The sequence below is a fragment of the Erinaceus europaeus genome, chromosome 11, assembly GCF_950295315.1.
Source record: "Erinaceus europaeus chromosome 11, mEriEur2.1, whole genome shotgun sequence".
In the NCBI taxonomy this organism is placed as follows: domain Eukaryota; kingdom Metazoa; phylum Chordata; class Mammalia; order Eulipotyphla; family Erinaceidae; genus Erinaceus; species Erinaceus europaeus.
The window spans coordinates 52,817,181-52,843,362 of NC_080172.1; the positions used below are offsets into that span (position 1 = coordinate 52,817,181).

Genomic DNA, 26,182 nt, shown 5'->3' on the forward strand with positions numbered 1-26,182 from the left:
GTGGTGGTATTGGGCTCCTGCGTGTTGACATCAGGCTCCAGCATGTTGGCATCGGGCTCCTGTGTGTTGGCATCGGGCTCCTGCGTGCTGGCATCGGGCTCCTGTGTGGTGACATCGGGCTCCTGTGTGATGGCATCGGGCTCCTGTGTAGTGGTGTCAGCCTCCTATGGGCTGCAGGGCTGCGGGGCTGCGGGCGCGGTGCGCAGGGTTGTCTGGGTGCAGCCGGCTGGCTGGCTGTTTAACCAGGTGGAAACAGCAGCTCCGCGCCTCGCCTCCCGCCCGCTGTCTATTCCCGCTGGCTGTCCCGAGCGAGTGGAAACCACAGAGTGGTCCAGAGATAAATGTTCCAGAAACAGCAAAACAGTCTCGTGAAGAAAGAGCAGAGGCCTTTGGAGATTGCTTCCCAAGCAGAAGAGAAGGCCATAGTACATAGGTAGCCAAATTGTCTTTACTTATCTGAGAGATGCGCAGGTCAGATCCACGTGGGCGCCATTTGTTGTTAAAATTCGGAGGCTCCAGCTGGCTGGGCTAGCTTCACGGGTGGGTAACAGAGACGAGGAGACAACGGCTGGGCAGGGAAGCTGTAGTTCTTTATTCAGGAACAATGATTCATAAACTAAAACAAACTAATCACCAAGCAGAACTCTGCTGTCTCTTTGCAGTGGTGCAAGCACTCTCTCTTACTCTGGAACTCAGGAACCCTCTCGGGGTTCCTCGGGGCAGGGCCAAGCAGGCCCGAGAAACTAACAGGACTGATCCAATTCTCTTGGCGGGGGAGAACTAGAACCCAATGTAAAGCATACAACAGACAACAATGAGATACCACTTCACTCCTGTGAGAATGTCATACATCAGAAAAGGTAACAGCAGCTAACGCTGGAGAGGCTGTGGGGTCAAAGGAACCCTCCTGCACTGCTGGTGGGAATGTCAATTGGTACAACCTCTGTGGAGAACAGTCTGGAGAACTCTCAGAAGGCTAGAAATGGACCTACCCTATGACCCTGCAATTCCTCTCCTGGGGATATATCCTAAGGAACCCAACACACCCATCCAAAAAAGATCTGTGTACACATATGTTCATAGCAGCACAATTTGTAATAGCCAAAACCTGGAAGCATCCCACGTGTCCAACGACAGATGAGGCAGAATCAAGAAAAAGAGAGAGAGGAAGAAAGAAAGGAAGAAAGAAAGGAAGGAAGGAAGAAAGAAAGAAAGAAAGAAAGGAGGGAGGGTTGGCAGAAGGAAGGAAGGGAGGGAGGGAGGGAAAGATGAATATGGGATGATCTCACTCATAGGCAGAAGTTGAAAAACAAGATCAGAAGGGAAAACTGTAAGCAGAACTTGGACTGGAGTTGGTGTACTGCACCAGAGTAAAAGACTCTGAGGTGGGGTACAAACTATTATATTTTATTGTTGGCTGTAAACCATTAACCCCCCAATAAATAAAATAAAATATAAACCCAACTGTAATATATATGACCCTGAACACCAGTTTAACATAACACACCTCTTTTCCTTTTTTTCCCTTGGCATCTTGCACACAGAGCATTACTGTGCTCTTGCTCAAGTCTTGAAAAAGGTCAGCAAAGACTTGAGAGAAGGGGGTAGGAGGCCAGCCTGAATCACAGCCCCCTGCCAGGCCTGCTAGGTGAACTCCCAGCCGCACTCTCAGTCCTGCTCATATGCCAGGGCCACTCAAGAGAACGCTACTTCCTCAGCAGCCACCAGAGGGGCCCATAGCACTAGCTAGGAAAGCCAGGACACACCCCTCCAGGGACTCGGAGCTTAACTACTGCCAGAGCACCTTTCCCAACTTTTTAGTCAGGAAGCCCGATGGGTCAGGGGACCCTGTTGTAATTAGAATAAACAGAGCTTTCATTTTAATCACAACAAATAGCGCCCCAACGTGTTACAATTTTTTTTTTACCCCACCCGATTTTGGTTTGACTTTAATCTGTCCCAACGTGTTCAAATTTTTACTCACTTTTTGCTCTATGGGGTTTGACTATATCTCCCACGAGTGGACTTACTATGTACGGTCCACCTGATTTTGCCCACTGCAGGTTCCAAACATGTTCCAAAAATTTTTTAAAAGAATTTAAATTTTTTTAAATATTTATTTATTTATTCTTTTTCTGTTGCCCTTGTTTTATTGTTGTAGTTATTATTGTTGTTGTTATTTGTGTCGTCGTTGGATAGGACAGAGAGAAATGGAGAGGGGAGGGGAAGACAGGGGGAGAGAAAGACAGACAGCTGCAGACTTGTTTCACCGCCTGTGAAGCAACTTCCCTGCAGGTGGGGAGCTGGGGGCTCGAACAGGGATGCTTAATCCAGTCCTTGCACTTTGTCCTGTGCTTAACCCGCAGCGCTACCGCTGGACTCCCATGTTCCAATTTTTTTATTTTTATTTATTGGATAGAGACAGTCAGAAATCAAGAGGGAAGGGAGGGATAGAGAGCGTGAGAGACAGAGAGACACCTGCAACACTGCTTCACCACTTGCAAAGTTTTCCCCCTGCAGGTGGGGACTGGGGCTCGAACCTAGGTCCTTGCGCACTGTAACATGTGCGCTCAACCAGGTGCACCACCACCCAGTCCGTTTCAAATTTTTAACCCCACTGTGATGTGGCTTGACTTTAATTTGCCCCAGCATGTTTCAGTTGTCACCCACTTTTTGCCCACTGCGATTTGACTTTGTATTTCCCATTTGTCGAATTACTATGTATGACCCCCTTTGATTTTTCCGCTACTGTTCCCAAAAGTGTGTCCCAATGTTTTAACCTACTCCTGTTTGCTGATGTAGTTCAAATTTAAACCACCACCACAGGTGTCACAGATTTCTGACCCACAGTTTTGTTGTTGTTGTTTTGTTGTTGTTCTCGACCATTTTTATTTGACTTTAATCTACCACACGTGTTGGATTTTTTAAATATTTATCCCCACACCCTTTACCGCCTTTTTCCTCTTGATCTTAAACCTACAGCTCTAGACTCCATAAGCTGATTAGGGACCCAGCCAACATATGCTAATTCCTGCTAAGTGCTTTGGGGAGCCTGGTTCCTACCTGCAGCCTGAGTCTAGTATGTAGACAGGAAGAATGTGGTTAACTCACCTTTGAGTCACCTTGACCTGCAAGTGACATAGCACTTCTAGTCCCATCCTGTGTCATGAGTGGCAGAATCCTTTGTCATATCCATTGTCACTAGGAAAATAGCAGCTAGGAGCTTGATCCCTGTGATGAGTCACTTCTGGGCAGCACCTCTATATTATGAGGGGATGAACACATATTTCCAGCAGAGAGCTGCTCTCTTACTACAGCCACAACTCTCCAAAAGTTGAGAACCATGTGAAGAAAAGGGAGAATTTGGAGCCAGGTGGTAGCTCACCTGATAGAGTACCCATGTTGTCATGTGCAAAGACCTGGGTTCAAGGCTCTGGTTCCTGCCTGCAGGGTGGAAACTTTAACAACGGTGTAGTAGTGCTGCAGCTCTCTCTCTCTCTCTCTGCCTCTCTCTCTGTCTCTCTCTCTTTCTATTAAATGAAAAAGAAAAACAGTCACTGGGAGCAGTGGACTTGTAACATAAGCACCAAGCCCCAGCAATAACTCTGGAGGCAAAACAAACAGGAAGAAAGGAAGGAAGAAGGAAGAAAGAAGGAAGGAAGGAAGGAAGAAAAAAAATGGAAGAATCTCCATTACTGAGTTATTGCAGGATGCTGCTTCCTGCTCTCAGCATTTTACATGGCAAACGCTAGAAGAAGAAGAAGCATTTTACATAGTGCTAGGTAGGCCTGGTGGAGAACTTAACTTTGCAAAAGCAAAAGCTTTCTGATGGATAGGATAGGATAGGATAGGATAGGATAGGATAGGATAGGATAGGATAGGATAGGATAGGATAGGATAGGATAGGATAGGATAGGATAGGATAGAAATGGGATAGAGATAACATAGAGAGAGATAGATTAGAGGGAGAGATAGGATAGAGGAAGAGGATAAAGAGGGGAGGGAGAGACAGAGAAGGAGAAAGAGAAACACCTCCAGCACTGCTCCACTGCTGGTGAAGCTCCCCCCTCCAAGTAGTGACCAGGGCTTGAACCCAGGTCCTTGTGCATGTGCACTTTACCAGATGAGCCACCACCTATCCCCTTGCTGCCACTTTTTAAATGGGAAAGCTTTATATTTGATGAAAGCCTGGATCTAGAACCACTGCCTTAACTGTCTAGTTCTAGATCTTTTTCAGAGAGTCTGAACCTCATGCATGTGTGATTTCCCAGGCCACTTTTTCATTCAGATAGAGACAGGGAGATAAAGAGAGGGAGAGAACCACAGCTCCGGAGTTCTGCCTGCGGCCACAGTATCTCCCATGTGGTAACAGGGTTCAAACACGGATCTTGTGCATAGCAAGGTAAGCGGCCGACCAGATGTCAGGTGTGTTCTCACTCCAGCCCTGCCTCAACCCATTTTTTTTTTCTGAACCACATTTAGGTGGTTCAAATTCAAATTCAAGAACAACTTCCAGGCTCAAGTTTTCAAAATACAATTTCCCCCCAAATGATATAGTGATAGATATATATAACACATGTACTAAAGAGTAGAGGAAATACATTAGCACATCTATCTTATACATTTCAAAGGTTTGTATTTCTATTTAGTTATTTACTTAGTACTTTATACATTGCTGTATTTTCCACAACCTAATATTATAACCTTTATACTTTTTTTAAAAAAATTTTACACTTATTTTATTTATTTATTTTTATTTATTTATTTTATTTATTTATTTTGTTGCCCTTGTTGTTTTATTGTTGTTGTTATTGATGTCGTTGTTGTTGGATAGGACAGAGAGAAATGGAGAGAGGAACGGAAGACAGAGAAGGGGAGAGAAAGATAGACACCTGCAGACCTGCTTCACCGTCTATGAAGCGACTCCCCTGCAGGTGGGGAGCCGGGGTCTAGAACCGGGATCCTTAAGCTGGTCCTTGCACTTCGCACCACCTGTGCTTAACCCGCTGTGCTACAGCCCGACTCCCTAACCTTAATACTTTTAACAATTAGATCCAAAACGCATAGGTATTATTGCTATTGTAAAAATATCTTTTAAGGCAGTCCAGGAGGTGGCTTAGCAAGCAGACTGTCTGACCTGTGCGCATGGGGTCCTGAGTTGGATTCCCAGCATTGCAAGTGCCAGAGTGATGCTCTGGTACCCTCTCCCTCATAAATAAAAACAAACAATCAAAAAATTGAAAATCAAATGTCTAAGACTAATCCTCTGGGAATAGTTCTTTGACCACTCTCAGGTCCTCCTCAGCCTCCACGTAGGGTCTGCTGTCATTCACCCCACTGCTGAAACCTCCTTCTTCTTCTTTTTTTTCCCCCACCCCAAGTTCTTCTTTTTTTTAATCTAAAGTTGGAAGCACCCATGATTTTTAATTTTTTAATTTATAAAACGGAGATATTGACAAGACCATAAGGTAAGAGGGGTATAATTCCACACAATTCTCACCACTATAATTCCATATCCAACCCCCCCCAAAGCTCTCCTATTCTTTATCCCTCTGAGAGTATGGGTCCAAGATCATTGTGGGGTGCAGAAGGTGGAAGGTCTGGCTTCTGTAATTGCTTCCCCACTGAACATGGGTGTTGGCAGGTCGATCCATACTCCCAGCCTGTCTCTCTCTTTCCCTAGTTGGGCAGGGATCTGGGCAGGCAGGATTCCAGGACACATTTGTGGGGTTGTCTGCCCAGGAAAGTCAGGCTGGCATCATGGTTCTTTGAAGGAAGGGACTGCTTCTGCAATCTCTAAACCCCCAGGAACTAGCTCACACTGTCCCTAAGCATACCTTGTGGATCTTGTAAAAATACACAGAATCCCAGTATTCTCACTCAGAATCCAGCTGTACTTCCTCTGGAACTCAAGGGGTCCACGGTTTTCTGCACTGGTGGGGCCTGAGAAACAGAGAGAAGCTGAGAGAAGGTTCTGGAGAGCTGGCGCCATTGCAGAGTCAGCACTAATACAGCCATCCTGGGAGAGTGAGAGTTGAAATCCTGTTTGGGTGTTCCCTGCTCCAGCCAAGAGGAGTCACTTGGCTGCACTTGAAGGATTCCCCTACTTTGCTCATTCCTCTGGAATCACTCACTCCCCAGGACTTCCCCTGGGAACAAAGGAAAATGCAGGATTTGGAGCTGGCCTCATGCCACCAAAGGCTAGTGGTAGTTTGCCTTTAACTTTAAACCACAATAAAAATAAATGTGTGTGTGTGTGTGGGGGGCTGACCTACAACTGTTAGGGGAAATTTCTTTTAGACAGACTTGAGAACTAAAGGGGTCAATTAAAAGACAAAAAGGAGGGTTTGTGTGAGTTTGACTTTAACCTCACCAAGGGTCTGGAGATAGCTCTGTGCTTTTAAGAGAACAAGATTTGCATGTGTGAGGTTCCAGTGGCCCAGGCTGGATCCATCCATCACACCATTACTGTGTCCTACGTCATTCACAAAGTTCACTGCTTATCTCTCCAAACCTGAACTGTATGTGTGTGCTCATAAAAATAAGTAAATAGGAACGAGATATCACAGTAGCTATGCAACAGACTTTCATGCCTCAAGGTAAGAGGTCTGGGATTTAATCCCCCACCCCACCCCACCACCATTAGCCAGAGCTGAACAATGCTCTGGTTAATAATAATAATAATAATAACGTGGAGTTAGATCATGGTAATGCAAAGAGATTCTCATGCTCCAAGGTCCCAGTTTCAATCCTCTGCACCACCATAATATGCCACAGCCGAGCAGTGCTCTGGTAAATAATATAATAACAATTAAGTATTTTTTAAATATTTATTTTATTTTTAAAGAAAGGGACAGACAGAGCGTGTTTGTGTAAAAGAGGCCACAGCACTGAAGCTTCCTTCAATGGGATGGAAGCTGGGCTCAAACATGGGTGATGAACATAGCAAAACAGTGCACTAGCCAAGTAAGCTATTTTGCCCACCCAACTAAGTAATTCTTAGCAATATCAACCACATCGACCAAGGGAAGTCAAAACTCTGGTCCAACAAAGGGCAGCGACCAGGAGGTGGCACAGTGGATAAAGTGCTGGACCTCAAGCAGAAGGTCCTGAGTTCAATCCCTGGCACCACATGAGACCGAGGGATGTTCTGGTTTCCTCTCTCTTTACAATGTTGGCCTTAGCCCTTATCCCGCGCTAGTAAATAAAGACAAAGGTCTTTACATCACCCTGGTCTCTTGGTGAATTTCTTGGATTACTGAACCTAACAGTTAATTGTGTGTGTGTGTGTGTGTGTGTGTGTGTGTGTGTGTGTGTGTGTGTGTGTGTGTGTGTGTGTGTTGAGCGGCGGGTGCGGGGGTGGCGGAACCCAAGCCTGTTACACAGAACTCAGCTCCCATTCTGCTGCGGGAGAACCCAGCACTCCCGCAAGACAGTGGGGGTGGGATCCCCAGGTCGAATCTGGGAGGCTCCAAATCAGGCACTTCCTCGGTGTGTGCCACCCTGTAGTGTCTTCTAGAAAAGAGTTCCTGGACCTGTAGGTTATGGGAGGAACCGTTCACCGCTGGGCACGAGCCAGGGCGCCGCGCCCACAGCTCGGCGGGATTCTTGGGGTTCCACACTCGCTCACTCGAGAAAAGCCGCCCGGTGGGGAAGGGCCTGGCCTGGGTGGCGGTGTCGGGGAGGATCAGGGTGCTGGGAGGAAAGGGAGGTGACAGGATCGCTGTGACCCGGCTCTGGCAAAGCTGCACCCGCGGGGTGCGCGCGGGGCGGGGGGGGCAGGAAGGGGAGGGCGGGAAGGGGTGGGGTGCCCGGTGAGCCCAGCCCAGGCTCCTCCCGCCTCCCCCTCCCCTCCCCGCCCGCTACTAAGGCGCGCAGCCCGCGGCACTGCTCACTCGCTTGCGCCCCAGCTCTTCGCCTACCGCTCCCCACGCCACCCGCCCAGGTGAGTACCCCGCCCGCAGACGCCTGCGCCAGACCCGCGGGGGCCCAGCCTGGACTGCGCCGCCCCCCGGATCGCGCCCCGAGGGCGTCCCGGCACCCCAGGGGAGCCTTGGCAGAGACCTGCCCGGGTGACCACACCCAGGTCAAGAAAGCAGCGCCCCTCCACCACCCCTGAGCGCCGCGCACTCCTTTCCTCCCGGGTGGAGGGCTGGGGTGGAGGGTGGGGGGCTCGTCCTACAACTGTACCTGGCCATCTGCTGTCTCCAACTTCCTGCCTCTTTCTTGACCCCTCGCTTTCCTAGTGACTCCTGTCGGGCCAAGCATGCTCACTGCGCTCGGGGTGCAGGCTGACCGCTGGCCTTCCTCCGCTGGGAGCCCACAGCAGGGTGAAGGGGCTGGGAGGCGTGGGGTGGCCACTGGTGACCCATTCCTGTGGGGCATTCCCAAGCCCGAGCCCACATGCTTCAGGTTGAGCTTCCTAGTCTTTGCTCAAGAGAAATTCCGCTACTGAGGCTAGTTGATTTTTCTTTCTTTTCTTTATAAATCAGTTTTGTTACGGGAGTACGCTGTTTTTTATGCCTGAGACTCTGAGGTCCCAGGTTCATTTCCCAGCACCACCACAAACCAGACCTGAGCAGTGTTCCGGTTAAAAAAATTGAGAAGGGGGTAATGATTACACTATGTCCCTGGTTTTCTTGACTAGCAAGTGGAACTCTAAAGAGGCAAGGAGAGTGCATATTTGTTGGTGGAACTTCCAAACACAGGGAGCCTGACTCTGCAGTCAGACAGACAGACATGCTCTGGTGACAACTTGAACTTGGGCGAAATAATGCCCATTCCTCAGACCCGAGATACTGCAGCCCAGCCGCCACCCTCAGTTAGAGCCAGGATTCTGGCGGTTTGGGTGGGTGGGGGTGGCGAGAAAGCAGAGCCCCAAGCCAATCTCTGGGAGTACTTTCAGCCCACTCGGTCCTGGAGGAGCGGGGCTCATTCTTCAGGGCGTGGCTATCACTGTGGCCTCCAGGATTCTCCCGGGCGGGCGGTGGAGGCCGAGTGACTCAGCTGTGAGGCCCTGTGGGTGTGGCCCTGAAGGTTCTAGATATTCTCTGCAGATACTTCGGACCACCGCCACTCCCTGCAGGAACGATGCCATCTCAGAGGGCACTTTCCAAGAGGAAGTGAGTCACAACAGGCCTGGCCAGCGCTATGGCAGAGAGTTCTCCACGGGACTGTGGGTAAAAGCTGCAATTAGATTGGCTGGGCGGTGGCTAGACAGCCGCTGGCCTCTGCCTCATTAGCCTGTGAGCCTGCTGGCGGGCAGCCCGGGCTGCCTTGGGAGGCCTCTCTTCCAGCTCAGAGGTTTGCAGTTTCTGCAGATTTGATTCCCCTCCAGTTTGGGTTTAGACTCAGCACTATACCCTGTGCCTGATTTTTTGTCTCCAATGTACTTTTCAGCGAATGCCAGGGAGCAAGATTGGGGTGAGTTCATGTAGTTCCTTTGAAATGTCTTCCTCAACCCAACCTTCCAGATTCCCATCCAGTTTGTATTTATTTATCTACTTAATTATTTTAGAGAAACGCAGAGGAAGCACGAAAAAGGTAACTGAAGGGTCAGAGGACTAGCAGAATGTTTATGCAGAAAGACTTTCGCACCTGAGACGCCAAAATCTGAGGTTCAACCTCTTGTACCACCCTAAGCCAGAGCTGAGCAATGATCTAATATAAACAACAAGAGTAATAATAATAAAATTTTAGGGCAGGGGAGATAGCATAATGATCATGCAAAAAGACTCATGCCTGAAGCTCCAAAGTCCTAGGTTCAGTTCCCAAACCATCATAAGCCAGAGCTGAGCAGTGTTCTGGTGTCTCCTCTTGTTTCCTTTTCTCGCTTGTCTCTCTATATCTTTCTCACTAAAAAATTATAAATAGGGAGTTGGGCGGTAGCACAACAGGTTAAGCGCAGGTGCTGCAAAGCACAAGGACTGGCGTTAAGGATCCTGGTTCGAGACCCCAGCTCCCCACCTGCAGGGGAATTGCTTCACAGGGGGTGAAGCAGGTCTGCAGGTGTCTATCTTTCTCTCCCCCTCTCTGTCTTCCTCTCCTCTCTCCATTTTTCTCTGTTATATCCAACAATGACGACATCAGTAACAACAACAGTAATAAATACAACAATAAAACAACAAGGGCAACAAAAGGGAATAAATAAATATTTAAAATTTTTTAATTGCAAATAAAGTAAATGTTTAAAGATTTTAAGGAAGGAGACCACAATACAAAAACTTCCTTCAATACACTTGTGGGCTAGGCTTGAATCTGGGTTGCACACATAACAAAGCAGTGTGTAACCTAGGCAGCTGGTGACCCAAGTGAGCTACTTCGCTGGCCCCCATCCAGTTTTCATTTAATCATCACTTTAGAATGGTCTCTACTAATCTTCACAGCCAGAGCTACCCTTTTCACCTTGGGTTGGGACTCTCCTCCACCTGGAATTTTGATTTTCAATTCTTCCAGTTTTCTTTCAAACCAGAGTACTGCTTGTTCTGGCTTTTGGTTGTGCAGGGGATTGAACCTGGAATCTCAGAGCCTCAGGCAGGAGAGTCTTTTTGCAGAACTACTATTCTATCTCCCCAACCCTCTTCAAATCTTCTTAAGGGTTTCCTAGGCACAAAGCGTCCTGGTTTTTAGACCATGCTGTTCCCAGGCCTTTGCTGGATACAGCATCTGTTGGGTCCTTTCCCTCCCCTGCCTGGCTCCTTGCAGGCCTCTCTGCTCTAGTGAGTTCAAGACTGTGGGATGGGTGGAGCTTTCTGCCGACAGTTCCAGAAAGATGGCTTTTTAGAGCACTACCCTTGTGGTATGCCCTTGGACATAGTCCAGACTTCTAAGTAAAGGGGAACAATGGAATCCTCTGAGGGTTATAATGTATAAGTTAGCACTCAGTGTTGGAAAAACTGAGCTGATGTTGTCAGATCTTTCTTTTCTCCTTTTTTTTTTTCCTTTCTGGAAACTCAGCAGTTAGGAATCTTGCATTAAAAGCAGAGAGAATGCATTTACTTGGCTTTTAAAAACAGCTTTCAGCCTTTCCTAGTCATTTACTAAATAACTACCACCTAGCCCACCATGCACTGTAGTAGCAGTTATCACAAGGTCTATCCTTTACCAGTTCAGACTGTCTGACAGCTCCTCAAGGAAACATGAACAGCTCCTTTTTGGGATACAGAAGATTTCTTTCTTCCTACCCAGTAGCATCTGGAATTTTCCTTTGCTGCCCACTTTTTAGCAGGCAAACATAGGGGAGACACAGCTTGTATCTGGATTCATTGTCTCTGAGTGTTTTTTTCTGAATTCCCTTTAGGGATCATATTCATTAATGTCTTCTAGGTTCACTTTGAATTTTTTTTGTTTTCAAAGTCCTCAAAACAAAAGAAACTTTAAACATTTTTTTTTTTTCGTCCAGGGTTATTGCTCTGTGTCTGTACCATGAATCCACCGCTTCTGGAAGCCATTTTTCCCCCTTTTGTTGTAGCCTCGTTGTGGTTATTATTATTGCCATTGTTGATGTTGTTTGTTGTTGGATAGGACAGAGAGAAATGGAGAGAGGAGGGGAAGACAGAGAGGGGGAGAGAAAGATAGACACCTGCAGAACTGCTTCACCGCCCGTGAAGCGACTCCCCCGCAGGTGGGGAGCCGGGGGCTCCAACCGGGATCATTACTCCAGTCACTGCGCGGGTCCCTGCGCTTTGTGCCACATGCGCTTAACCCACAGCGCCACCGCCCGACCCCCAACTTTAAACATTTTTATTGAATAAATAAGTTTACTTGAAAGATTTAACATGTTTGTTTTTACTGATGCTTTGCAGTTTATTTTCTGGGTGAGCTATAAAAAAAAAACTAGGGTCTGAGCAAAACACAGGAGAGCGAAGGGAATCAGACCTCTTGCTCTCAAGGGTTTGTTTGGTTTGCTTTGCTTTGCTTTTAGATAGAGACAGAAAAACAGAGGGAGAGAATTAAAGAGCCCACAACATTGAAGCTTCCTTCAATATGGTGGGACCCAGGCTCAAACCTGCATTCTATACATGGCAGGCAGCACACTAAGTGAGCTATTTCACCTACCCTCAAACCCCTTGGTCTTTTTTTTAAATTTATTTATTATATTTATTTATTTATTGGATAGAGACAGCCAGAATTGAGGGAAGGGAGAGGTAGCAAGCCAGAGAAACACCTGCAGCCCGACTTCACCACTTGCAAAGCTTTCCCCTTGCAAATGGGGACCCAGAGCTCAAACCCAGGTCCTTGCACATTGTAACATGTGCTCTCAACCAGGTGCACCACAGCCAGGTCCCCTCTTGGTCTTTTGAAGTATCCTTTTTAGAAATCATATCCTAGGTGTAGGCATAGGTTCAGAGCAAGCATTTGTTCACCAGAACCTACCTACCTACCTACCTTTCTTTCTTTCTTTCTTTCTTTCTTTTTTTCCCCACCAGCACCTTTCTAAGGAAGTGTCCTTCTCTGCTGCTTCTAGGAGGATGGAAATCTGCATTGCTGTTCATTATTTTAAAAATTAGGGAAAACAGGGCCGGGCAGTCTCACAGTGGGTTAAGCACACATAGCGTAAAGCGCAAGGACCGGCGTAAGGATCCCAGTTCAAGCCCCTGGCTCCCCACCTGCAGGGGGGTCGCTTCACAAGCGGTGAAGCAGGTCTGCATGTGTCTATCTTTCTGTCCCTCTCTCTGTCTTCCCCTCCTCTCTCGATTTCTTTCTGTCCTATCCAACAACAACAGAGACAGCAATAACAACAATGATAAACAACAAGGGCAACGAAAGGGGAAAAATAGCCTCCAGGAGCAGTGGATTCATAGTGCAGGCACCGAGCCCCAGTGATAACCCTGGGGGCAAATAAATAAATAAATAAATAAATAAGAAAATCAAAATGGTAGTTCATTTATGAGAGAGAACCACAACTCCACTCTGGCACATGCCATGCCAAGGCTTGAACTCAGGACCTCATGCTTGAGTTCATCACTTCATCCACTGCGCCACATAAGACACAATTATGTGAGACACACATAATTGTTAATTTTTGCTGATACAGTAAGCAGGATCTGTGAAGGCAGTGTACTAACAATCTAATAAGGGAAGAAACTCAAATTCACTTAACTAGAGGCTAGTACATTTCTTTTGTCTCCTAGGTTTCACTCCTGTGTGCTGACTTTTTCAGATAAAGAGAGAGAGCGAGGGAAAGACACCATAGCTCTGAAACCTCTAATGTGGTAGGAGCTGGACTTGAACCTGGATTATGCATAGGGCGAAGCAGACACACGTACTTTCCAGACAAGTTATCTCCTAGGCCCATATTTTCAAATTGCACATCATTAGTTGGTGAACTCAGAGGTAAGTGCCATAGAATGTGTATGTGGTATGTGTGTACATGCATGTTTATGTACACCTAACACCATTGCCAGAGCATGTAACGGACTTGCTCAATAAAAGAGAATCAGAGATGGACTTTGGGGCAGGGGAGACAACATAATGAAGCTCATATGCCTGAGGCTCCAAAGTCCTAGGTTCAACACCTAGTTCTGCCATAAGCCACAGCCGAGCAGTACTCTGGTTAAAAAAAAAAAAAAAAAAAAAAAGTTTTGTTGTGTGCATAACCCAGGTTTGAGCTAGGCCCTCACCACAGTGAAGAAAGCCTCAGTGCTATAGTCTCTCTCATTCTATCTCTGCTTCATTGTATCTAAAAAAGAGAGTCACAAATGAAAAGTTTTAATTCCTGCCACTGTGACTAAAGTGGTGGAGTCTAGAATTCTTTACTAGAGAGACAACCACACAGAAATACTCTAGGTTTCCCTGTTTCCACTTTTATGACCTACTGCCCAGGCAGGTGTGTGTAAGGGGCCACACAAGAGCCAGACTGGAGTGATTCAGTGTAAGTGATGGATGGGGCTGTTGTGCCCTGGGAAGTACATCAGCAAAAAACCACATGAGACACAGTGGGAGGGAGAGAGGGAGGGAGGGATAAGAAAGAATCGTTGTCAGGGGCTGCCCAGACCTGTTTGGCAGCACACATTTTTCCACCTGGGATGGAATGTGCTTTCCTCTCTGTGCTCCACTGTTTCTTCTTCCCAGGCAGCTCCTCTGAGGCCCCCTTTTCCAGGCCCTTCCCACCCAGCTCAGGTCCTCCAGCTGAGCTTGCAGTCCTTACCTGGGTGTCAATCCTGATCTCAGCTACTGCCAAGGGAATGAATGGGTTCATTCATTGGATAAAGCAATGATGTACAGTTATTTTTTATTGATTTAATAATGATCAACAAGACCGTAGGATAAGAGGGGTACAATCCACAAAATTCCCACCACCAGAGTTCTACATCCCATCCCCCTCTACCCAAGATCATTACGGGGTGCAGAAGATGGAAGGTCTGACTTCTGTCATTGCTTCTCTATAGGACATGGGCATTAGCAGGTCAATCCATATTCTCAGCCTGTTTCTGTCTTTCCCTAGTGGGGCTTGGCTCTAGAGAGGTGGGGTTCCAGGACTCATTGGTGAGGTCGTCTGCTTAGGGAAGTCAGGTTGGCATCATGGTAGCATCTGCAGCTTGGTGGCTGAAAAGCATTAAGATATAAATCAGAACAAATTTTTAAATAATCAGGAACCTGTATGTAAGAATATAGCAGGTGAGAATTGGGGTCTTTATGTTGGAAGCATCTAGGAAATCTCTAGGGATATTCCAAGGGGCCCATGACTTTATTGTTTTTGCCTTAGCCCGACAGCTAACTTGCAGGTAGGCTAAAGGTATTGTCTGAGAAGATGGTGTCAGAGTTGGGGATAGAAATAGAAAGCTGGATCAAGAAAGAGAGTAGCTCCCAAATATGGGAAAAGTATATAAATACTGTTAACTGTAAACCCCATTGATCTGATCTGGGGCCCATGTTCAACACAAGAGCCTGTGTAATCTCTGCGTCCCTGTAGGCCTGAGCTCACATTCCGTGGCTACAGCTAGGAACAATTCAGGACCAGTCTTCCTCAAGTGGCAGAGTATGTTGACCCAGCCTCCCTTCAGAGGGTGGGGCAATCCCTACCATTGTTGTTTCATCTTAAGGGCAGAGTCCTGTAGAGACCCACAAAAGGGTCCATGATACTGTTCCTGGTGGAGATGACTAGTGATGGTGGAGAGAGGGATCCGCTAGAGGTCTAGGCCCATCATGTCTATGTGGGAATCCCAGGCTTCCCTGACTAAGGCCCCAGAAGATGGGGTAACCTAACGTAGAGCTCTTAATCAGAAGGAACTTTACCTAGAGAGACACACAGATAAATGATTAAACAGACAGAGTGTTTCAGGTGTTGTCTCTCAAACCCAAACCCCAGCCAAAGTGTCCCCATTCAAGAGGGGTGGAGAAGTGACTCTGGTAGAGCATAGGACTTCTGTGCTTGAAAGCCTGAGTGTGATCCCTGGTGTTGATAGTGCTTGACTAATATTCTAGTTCTTTGTCATTAATACAATTTTTGAAGTATTTTTTTTTACTTTATTTTTGATATATTTGATAGGATAGGAAAAAAATTCAGAGGGAAGAGGAAGGTAGAGAGAAAGAGAGAGAGAGAGACCCCTGCAGCACTGCTTCACCCTTGTAGATGGGAACAGGGAGCTTGAACCTGGGTCCGTGCACATGGTAACAAGTTCACTCTACCAGGTGTGCCACTGCCCAGCCCTAATAATTTTTTTTTAAGGTACAGGACTTGCATGTAAGAGGCCCCAGGTGGGGTCCTCCTCCCACCAGTTGTCAGAGCTGAGCAGTTCTCCGGTGGAAAAAAGTGCTATTGGGTTGACAGGATTACCCAGTAGAGTGTGTATGTTACCATGCATGAGAGCCCAGGTTGAGCCTTTAGCCTACACAGGAGCATCTGCAGTGGAGAAATTCTCACAAGTGGTGGAGTGGTACTGAGGTGTCTCTTCTCTCTGTATCTCTCCCTCTCTATGTCTCTCTGTCTCTCACTATCTTATCTAAAGGGAAGGAAAAAAATGGCCACTAGGAGTGGTGGAGGCACTGAGCCCCAGTGGCTAAATAAAGAACAGAAAATAAAGTCTCTTCCTGCCCAGAAGTAGAATATGTGTCCCAGCTGGGAGTATTTGAAACATCAAGTTCAAGAGCCTGAAGGGTTCTGCTAGCCTCCAGTGGTCAGCACCTTAGCCAGCCCTGCCCACATGGGAAGACTGGGCCCAATGGACTCGACTGGGCAACCACTACCCTTAGAGAAGAGCAACATGATTCAAACACTAATCAAAGAGACAGTTTTGCTACACCTGCCATCACTACACCACTCCTCCTTGTGAACAGAATCACCTACTTTAGCCCTGGTCAGCACTCTCTGTACCACAGGATACTGGTGGGACATCACCTTCACAGTCTTGGCTCTCCTGGGGAGCCCTTGTTCTTTATTTCTTAAAAGTATTTTATTTATTTTTATTTTTGAGAGAGATGCAGAGAGTGAAAGACAGAGAGAAATACCAGAACACTGCTCAACTCTGGCTTATGGTGGTACATGCAGGGGACTGAACCTGGGGCTTCGGAGCCTCAATCTGCATTTTTTAAAAAAAGAGAGAGGGAGAGAAAGAGACCATAGTACCGAAGCTTCCTTCAATGAAGTAAGGGCAAGGCTCAACCCTGAGCCATGCACATGGCAAAGCAGCACACTATCCAACTGAGATATTTTGCTAACCCTGTTTTATATTATTACAAACTTTTCACTGGACAGATAGGCAGTCAGCTAACTCCTGTGTCCACAGTGAAGGAAGACAGGGGAGAGGTGGTCCCATGGGACCACAGCAGAGCAGGAGCCCTGCCACAGGGAAAGTACAATTGTGAGTGGCCCAGTGGTGGTGCAGCTGTTTGAGCACACATGTTACAGAGCACAGTGCTGTGGCTTCAGAGAGGGAAGCCCAGCCCACTGGTAGTGCATATGGATGAAGAAGGGATGGGTTTGAAGTGACCAGGGTGTCATTCGGAAGATTGAGCTCTCTCTGAAAGAAGATAATCAAGGGTGGCCAGGAGTTCTTCAGCTTATAACTGTATTTATTTATCATTTTTAATTTGATAAGACAGAAATTAAGAGGGAAAGGGTGGGAAATAGACACCTTCAGCCCTTCTTCATTGGTTGTAAAGCATCACCCCTGCAGATGGGGACGAGGGACTTGAACCTGGGACCTTGTCCACTGTAACATGTGTGCTCAACCAGGTGCACCACCAACAGGCCTCTCACAACTGTACTTCTTAGCCATCCCTGCCTCACCCAGTTTCCCTGTGGCACCTTAGTTGTTTCCATATCTGTAAAGCAATTTTTAAAACTTTATTTATTAGTGGGGGAGTGGGAAGGGAGAACCAGAGCATCACTGTGGCACATGTGATGCAGAGGATCAGACTCAGGACCTCATCTTGAGAGTTCAAGACTTGACCCACTGCACCACCTCTGAGGCCACTCTTCCCATGCTTTAACATTGTAACAACACTGCAATAAACATTGGCACAGATGATACTTTTTGTACTCATGTCCTTCCATTAAACAGCGATCCGGAAGTGGGATTGTGAAGGAGTATGTCACTGCAGTTTTGATTTCCATTTTCCTGATAATCAGTGATTATGAGCATCTCTCCATATTCCAGCTAACCATCTATATATGACCTCATGGGAGAGGTATCTAATCAAAGTATCTATTCAAATCATCCCTCCATTTTTTTTTGTATTGCTTTCTTTGTTTGTTGTCGAGTTATTTACAAAATTTGGCTATTAAGCCTCATTGAACATATGTGTTGGTGTCTCCTCCCATTCAGTAGGCTGTGTTTTTGTTGTTACTATACAAAATATTTTTACTTGGAGTCAAGTCTCTGATGACATCTTTAACACTGAAGCCACAGGACATGTCACCTATGTTTTCTGCAATGCACTTTATGGTTTAAGTTCTTATATACATGTCTTTAGTCCATTTTTGAAATTATTGTCTGTATGTGGAGTTAGAGAATAGTTCAATTTCATTCTTTTGCATGGAGCTATCCAGTTTTTCCATCATTGTTAAAGAGATTTTCCTTTCTCTACTGTATAGTCTTGGATCCTTCATCATAGATTAAATGTTTTTAAATAACTTTTCTTAGTGATTTAATAATGATTAACAAGAGTATAAGATAAGAGGGATACAGTTCCCTCCACCAGAGTTCCCTATCCCATTCCCTCTACTGAAAGTTTCCCTATTCTTTATCCCTCTGGGAGTATAGACCAAAATTCTTTTGTTTTTAAATTTTTTTAAATTATATTTATTTTTGTCTGATAGAAACATCCAGAAATCAAGAGGGAAGGAGGTGATAGGGAAAGAGGCAGAGAGACACCTGCAACACTACTTCACCACTTCCAAAGCTTTCCCCCTGCTGGTGGGGACCAGGGACTTAAACCCTAGTCCTTGCGCACTGTAATGCATGTGTTCAACTAGGTGTGCCGCCACCTGGCCCCGCAAAATTCTTTATGGGGTGCAGAAGGTAGAAGGTCTGGCTTCTGTAATTACTTCTCCACTGAACATTGACATTGGCAGATCAATCCATACCCCCAGCCTGTTTCTACGTACATTAATTATTAACATATGTCTGGGCTTTCAGATTCTGGGCTTTCAGTTCTATCCCACTGATCTGTATGTCCACTTACATTCTAGTACCATAGCATTTTAATTATGGTTGCTTTGTAATTCAGTTTGAAGTCAGTTAACATGATGCTTCTGTCCCCCACTCCCGAACTGCTTTAGCTATTTAGAGGTTTCTTTTTTTATGGCTATGTATAAACATTAATTTTTTTCATTCTGTTTCCTTTAAATATATATTGGAATTTTCACTGATGTTAAGACTGTGTAATGAACATTTTCACTATCTCCAGATCCATACACATGGACTGTCTTTCTTGTTCTGTCTTTTAAGTAGTGTCTTATGGTTTTTCCTGGTAGAGATTTTTGTTAATCATTTCAGTTATTGAGCTTCCAAAATCAGCCCAGTCAAAGAAGACTCTATCCACCTCCACTACCACCGGAATCCATTCTCTTTCCTGTGTAGGAGAAAGAGAAAAAACATGCCCCCTCAGGCTCACTCACAGTAGCCCCTCAAGCATTCATTTGCTGTGCTTCCCAAGAAAACTGCTTCCAGATGAGTCATGCAGACTCCAATTCATAGTATCCTCTAGAGTCATGCATTCCTTGGCAAGCTGGCTCCTGCCTTTTTTTCTGGGGATTAAGAGATAGAATTTGCAGTTCCTTTGTAGAATTGCTCAATTTGTGCTCCACCTTCTCACCTGTACAGGTCTTTGAGCACACACCTGTTGGCAGCTGACACCAGGCTGGAGGCAGGTCTCCTTAGTTCTCACTGACATTCCAGCAGAAGTGGTGCTGGCCCGTCCTGTGGCCTGTGCTCAAATGCTATTATGATGTGGTATATTTGTAGGTACTTAGACAAGTAGAGAGATCAATAGTTTTTTTTTTTTTTTAATATTGTATCATTTTTTCTCTTCATTCAAGTTCACTTTCCTCCTTTCCAGCTTTAGATGAAGCCAATGTGGGTGTCACAGGATTTGGGCCCCTCCTCCCTTCCTCCATGACAAGAGCCACAAAAGGGTGTTCAGAGAATAAAATACTGACCTTAGTTCAGGTGTGAGCTCAGTGCCCAAGGAACACCCACAGTTACTACACTGGTTGAGCATTTTATGTCTAAAGGTGACCCCGTATGTCAGCTAGATTTCTCTTTGTGGGTGAGGCCAGAATTCACTAGTGCCCCAGGGAGGGATAGCTTCATAGAGCAAGTAATTGGTCACTCTGAGGAGGGATTTCTGAGTGCAGTTTGTAAACTTTCAGCCCACTCTGGCACAGTCTCAAGACCCTCACTCACTTGCACAGGGAAAACTTCACAAACAATGAAACAGTGCTGCAGATGTGTTTGTTTCTCTCTCCCTCTCCACCTCCCCTTTTTTCTCAACTTCTCTCTGTTCTATCCAATTAAAAATAATAAATATTAGGAAAAGAAGAAGAACAACAACGTTGTGCTGGTTTCTAAGTGGCAGGAACCAGTGGGCTGATCATTAGAAGACCTACACCTGCATCCAGTTCTCTGGTGCTGGAACTCCTCTTTCTAGAACAGAGCCATTCTATGGTCATTGTGGCTCTAGAAAAAAGTGTATAGAAACCACTTTAGCAACTCAAATACAAATGTACTGAAATGTTCCCTCAAAGTAGGAAAAACATACATTTAACTGACATCCCAAAGTCACTGGGCGGGGTAGAGTCCACATATGACCATGCACAAGGCCTTAGGTTCAAGCCATTGGTCCCCATCTGCAGGAGGGTTGCTTCATGAACCATAGAACAGGTCTGCAGGCGTTTTCTTTCTCTCTCCCTCTATATATTCCTCTCCTCTCTCAATTTCTCTCTGCCTTGTGAAATTTTTATTTAAAAAAATGGTCTCTGGGAGAAGTAGATTCATAGTGCCAGCACCAAGCCCTAGTGATAACCCTGTTGGCAATAAAAATAAATAAATAATAAGTTAAAAAAAAAACTCACTGACAAGGTATAGGCAGTGGCTTGCCTGGCTGAGCACAAATACTACCATGCCCAAGGACCCAAGTTCAGGCTCTAGTTCCCCACCTGTAGCTTCATAAGTTGTGAAGCAGTGTTGCAGGTGCCTCTCTATCTATCTGTTGATCTGTCTGTCCCCTTCCCTCAAAACTTCTGTCTCCATCCAAAAATAAATAAAATATATATATTTTTAAAAATATCAGTGACTGGACCAGCAATATAGCTCATCTGGGTAGTGCACTGCTTTGCCTCATATGCAACTCTGGTTCTAATCCAGTCCCCAACACATTGAAGGAAGCTTTGGTGCTGTGGTCTCTTTCACTGTCCCTCTTTCTATCTTTCTCTTAAAAAACAAAACAAACAAACAAAACAAGCAATGATTTCATAAGCATCCAATGGCATGGCCAGCTACAGTAGGAAGTCCTTGGTGCCTGCTAAGACCTGGCTGGGAGGGCAGTCTCCTTGCAGGGAACCCAGATGCAGGTTGAGGCTCCCCGTCATAGAACACAGTATTCAGGAAGGTGACCTGCATGCCCTCTGTTCTTCCTCATGCAGCTGCCATCCCACCAAGATGCCGTCTCAGATGGAGCATGCCATGGAAACTTTGATGTTCACCTTTCACAAGTTTGCTGGGGACAAGGGCTACTTGACGAAGGAGGACCTGCGAGTGCTCATGGAAAAGGAATTCCCAGGCTTTTTGGAAGTAAGTAGTGGTGAAAGGGTTTCGAAAGAACCAGACATTAAATTTTAAAAATCATTGGTAACTTATACTTTTCTTCTTCCTCTTTCTTTTTTAAAAAATTTTTATTAGGGAGCCAGGCGGCGGCACAGTGGGTTAAGCGCACGCACATGGCACCAAGCACAAGGGCCGGCATAAGGATCCTGGTTCGAGCCCCTGGCTCCCACCTGCAAGGGGTTTGCTTCACAGGCGGTGAAGCAGGTCTGCAGGTGTCTGTCTTTCTCTCCCCCTCTCTGTCTTCCCCTCCTCTCCATTTCTCTCTGTCCTGTCCAACAACGACAGCAGTAACAACAACAGTAACAACGACAATAACAAAGGCAACAAAAGCAAGAAAATTTTTTTTTAATTTAATTTTATTTATTTATTGGATAGAGACAGCCCAGGGAAGGGGTGGTAGAGAGAGAGAAACAAAGAGACACCTGCAACATTGCTTTACCACTTGCAAAGCTTCCCCCTTCAGGTGGGGATTGGGGGCTCTAACCTGGATCTTCTTCCTCTTCCTATTCCATCCCTGTGAAGGTCACCACTAGAAAAATACTTTCACTTCATTGACCTGTTAAGTAGATGGAGTGCTTATTGTGTGGAATATACAGTAGATGAAGATGGGGGGGGGGGGCTGTGGAGACAGCATATGAATTTCATGCCCAAGGCTTTGAGGTCCTGGGTTCAATCTCCAGCACCACCATAAGCCAGAGCTGAGCATGGTCTGGTTAAGTACACACAGTATTAAGTGCAGGGACTTGTGCAAGAACCAGGGTTCTAGCTTCCAGCTCCCCACCTATAGGGGACTTGCTATTACCATACTTTTACATTTATGTGTTAGAAGCCAGGTGAGTGTCACAGGAGATTTGGCCCCTCCTCCCTTCCTCCATGGCAAGAGGCACACAAGGGTGTGCAGAGCATGGAATATTGACCTGAGCCCAGGTGTAGGCCCAGCATCCTAGGCACTCCCATAGCTGCATACTAGTTGAGCATTTTGTGTCTAAAGGTGGGCCTGTGTGTCAGTCAGATTTCTCTGTGGATAAGGCCAGAATTAATTCACTGGTGACTTCCATTGTGGGAGGCAGATAGCTTCATAGAGCAGGTGTTGGTTTGGGGATAGAGGTTTCTGAGCACAGTATGTAAGCTTTCAGCCCACTGAGGCACAGTCTCAGGACCCTCACTCATCTGCAGGGGGGAAGCTTCACAAACGATGAAACAGTGCTGCAGGTATGTTTGTTTCTCCCTACTCCTCTTTTCTCTCAACTGCTTTCTGTTCTACCAATTAATAATAAATATGAGAGCTAGGCGGTGGTGCAGCGAGTTAAGCGCACATGGCAGAAAGCCCACAGCCCAGCTCAGGATCCCGGTTCAAGCCCCCGGCTCCCCACCTGCAGGGGGTCGCTTCACAAGTGGTGAAGCAGGTCTGCAGGTATCTTTCTCTCCCCCTCTCTGTCTTCCCTTCCTCTCTCCATTTCTCTCTGTCCTATCCAACAACAATGGCAGCAATAACAACAATAGTAGTAACAGTAATGACAATAAACAACAAGGGCAACGAAAGGGAACTTTTTAAAAAAAAACAAGAATAATAAATATTAGGAAAAGAGGAAGAACAGCAACGTTGTGCTGGTTTCTAAGTGGCAGGAACCAGTGGGCTAATCATTAGAAGACCTGCACCTGCATCCAGTTCTCTGGTGCTGGAACTCCTCTTTCTAGAACAGAGCCATTCTATGGTCATTGTGGCTCTAGAAAAAAGTGTATAGAAAGAAACCACTTTAGCAACTTAAATACAAATGTACTGAAATGCTCCCTCAAAGTAGGAAATACATACATTTAACTGACATCCCAAAGTCACTGGGTGGAGGGTAGTGCCCCTCATAGAGTGCATATATGACCATGCACAAGGACTTGGGTTCGAGCCCTTGGTCCCCACCTGCAGGCTTCATGAGCAGTGAAACAGTGCTATAGGTGCCTCTGTCTCTCTCCTCTACTTCCTTCCTGATGTCTCTATCAAGAAAAAAAAAAACGCCACTGGAAGCAATGGATTCATCATGCAGGCACCAAAACCCAGCAATATAGCCCAGTTGCCAAAAAGTCACTTAGAATCCAGAGTAAGAATTTAAATTAATTGGGAGATGAGCTCAAATCGGAGAAGTGAATCAGGCCACCGTGAGTGAGCAATTCTTACTTTTGGATTTTCATTTTTGTTTTTCAGAATCAAAAAGACCCTCTGGCTGTAGACAAAATCATGAAGGACCTGGACCAGTGCCGAGACGGCCGTGTGGGCTTCCAGAGCTTCTTCTCACTGATCGCGGGGCTCACCATTGCCTGCAATGACTACTTCGTGGTGCACATGAAGCAGAAGGGCAAGAAGTAGGCAGTGCTCAGCCATGGCTTCCGCTGAGGCAGGCTTTCCTCCAAGAGGTCCCCAGCTTCCTCCATCCCCCTGTGTAAAGATGTCATAAGAAGTGGGGACCCTTAGAAAATGTACAAATTCTAACCCCCAGCCCCCACCCCTCATTTGTCCTGAGGAGAAAGAAAAGGGCAGACCTTGGATTTTTGTATTGCTTGCCCCCCTCTTGCCCTCAATAAACAAATTCCTTTTTTAGTTGCTGACTTGAGCATTTGTTCCTTCTTCAGAAAGACCTGTTTCCGAGGCTGGCAAGATAACTTACCTGGAGAGTGCACCTGTTTTGCCTAGTGTGTGCCTAGTTACCAGCCTGTTCCCTGCTACACTGGAGGTGCTGTGGTGTGTGTGTGTGTGTGTGTGTGTGTGTGTGTGTATATGCAGTGGTGCACCGGGTTAAGCACACATAGTATGAAGCACAAGGACCCACTCAAGGATCTCAGTTTGAGCCCCGGCTCCCATCCTACGGGGGGGTCACCTGACAAGACATGAAGCAGGTCTGCAGGTGTCTATCTTTCTCTTCCCCTCTCTGTCTTCCCCTTCCCTTTCAATTTCTCTCTGTCCTATCCACTGGGGATGGGGGGGGAGGATGGCCTCAGGAGCAGTGGAATCATAATGCAGGTACCAGAGCTCCAGCAACAACCCTGGAGGCCAAAAAAAAAAAAAGTGAGGGGGGAACGAATCACAGAAAAGAATCTGGTGACATGCCTCAGTAGCAAGGTGGTATTAACACTGAGTTGCTCTGACTATATTGTGAAGATGGGACATAGGCCTAGTATGTTATTATTGAAAATGAAGGTACCAGTACTACTGACTGGTACCAGTACCAGCACTACTGTCTTGATAAAAGTAAAGTGATTCTCCCAGCCTTTTATGTGTCTCATACAAGCCTCAACATTTATGCTTCATAACCCACTGGCTTCTTCACAGTGTAGTGGGGGAAAGGGAAGATAGCAAAAAGTTTCTTCATGCTTAAGACTCCAGAGCCCATGATTCAATCCCCCATACTAACATAAGCCAGAGTGGAGCAGGTGTCTCTCTCCCATTCTTTTTTCTTTAAGACTTTATTTATTTATTAATGAGAAAGATAGGAGGAGAGAGAAAGAACCAGACATCACTCTGGTACATGTGCTGCCGGGGATCAAACTCAGGACCTCATACTTGAGAGTCCAAAGCTTTATCACTGTGCCACGTCCTGGACCACCTCTCTCTCATTCTGTCTCTTCTTTTCCTTTCTCTGAATAGCCAATAAATTTTTTTTTTATAAATTTAAAGCAAACAAGAGAGAGCAGGATAGTCCAAAACTAGCCTCATGGAAACAAAATCCGCAAGGAAATAAAAATCAACAATAGAATCCTAACCATTTTATTTTGTCAAAGCTAACAAAGAAACAAAGTCAGAAGAGATCTTGCATGGCAGCCACAGGGTGCTTTTGGTAAATACAAAAGAGTTATTACAGGATAAGTGGAGTACAGGAATGACTCCCATATTGATGCCATTGAATCAGGGCACTCCTTTCTGAGCTGACCAGCTCCAGAAGCACCCAACCCAGCCACGGTCAGCACGCACCAATATGGGCACCCACTGTCCTGCCTCCCCACACATGACTGTGCTTCCCCCATCCAGGACTCAAGGGAATGCATCTAATAAATCTGCAGAGCCTCATTCACACCAAAACCCTATCCTCAAGACAGTCAGGGAAATGGACATGGAGCCATCATTCCTGCCATAGTAGCTGGCTGGCTGACTGACTGACTAACTGGCTTATAGTGGTGTTGGAGACTGAATCTGGGAACTTTGTTGTGTCATGCTTGGAAATGCTTTTTGTAGACCCATAATGCAATCTCCCTGTTCTGTAGACAACTGTTAACTTTAAACTTTTTTTTTTGTCATCACTAGGGATTCACTGATCCAAGGCGACTTTTTTCAGATACAGAGAGATAGAAACAGAGGGAGAGGGAAAGATACCATAGCACTGAATCTTCCTCCAGTGCAGTGGGGGCCTGGCTCAAACCTGGGTACATGGCAAAGCAGGTGCACTATCCAAGGAGCTGTCTTCCTAACCTTATTCTTAACTCTAAGTGTCCTCCCACCTATAGATAGACAAACTATGGCCCTGGGATTTGGTAGAGTGTCAGACTTGCATGCCTGAGCTTTCAGGTTCCCTCCCTCATGCTGCCTAAACCAGAATGGTGCTCTGGTCTTCCCCCACGTATACACCCATGGACTGATGTGAAACTCTCAAAGTAGGATAAGTAAAATAAATGTTTCAAAAACAAATGGATGGGGGAGACAGGCCATGGTACACTTAGTAGAGCACATGTTACCATACACAAGGACCTGGGTTCAGGCTCCCAATTTGTCACTACGGCAAGTTTCACAATTGGTAGAGCAGGGCTACTGGTATTTCCCTTTCTCCCTATCTCCCCTCCCCTCTCAATTTCTTTCTGTCCTATCAAATAATGAATAAATGAATGAGAAATGACCACAGGGAGCAGTGGGGATTCATTGTGCAGGCACTGGG

General features: G+C 46.1%; 1 protein-coding gene across 1 annotated transcript; it reads left to right on the forward strand.

The window, feature by feature from the left end:
* The first annotated feature begins 7,751 nt into the window (after positions 1 to 7,751).
* On the forward strand, positions 7,752 to 23,859 carry S100A10 (S100 calcium binding protein A10). The gene is made up of 3 exons (XM_060201680.1): positions 7,752 to 7,945; positions 21,089 to 21,236; positions 23,467 to 23,859. Exons 2-3 carry the CDS (start codon positions 21,105 to 21,107, stop codon positions 23,626 to 23,628), a joined length of 294 nt encoding a protein of 97 aa, XP_060057663.1. The 5' UTR covers positions 7,752 to 7,945; positions 21,089 to 21,104; the 3' UTR covers positions 23,629 to 23,859.
* Positions 23,860 to 26,182: the final 2,323 nt, after the last annotated feature.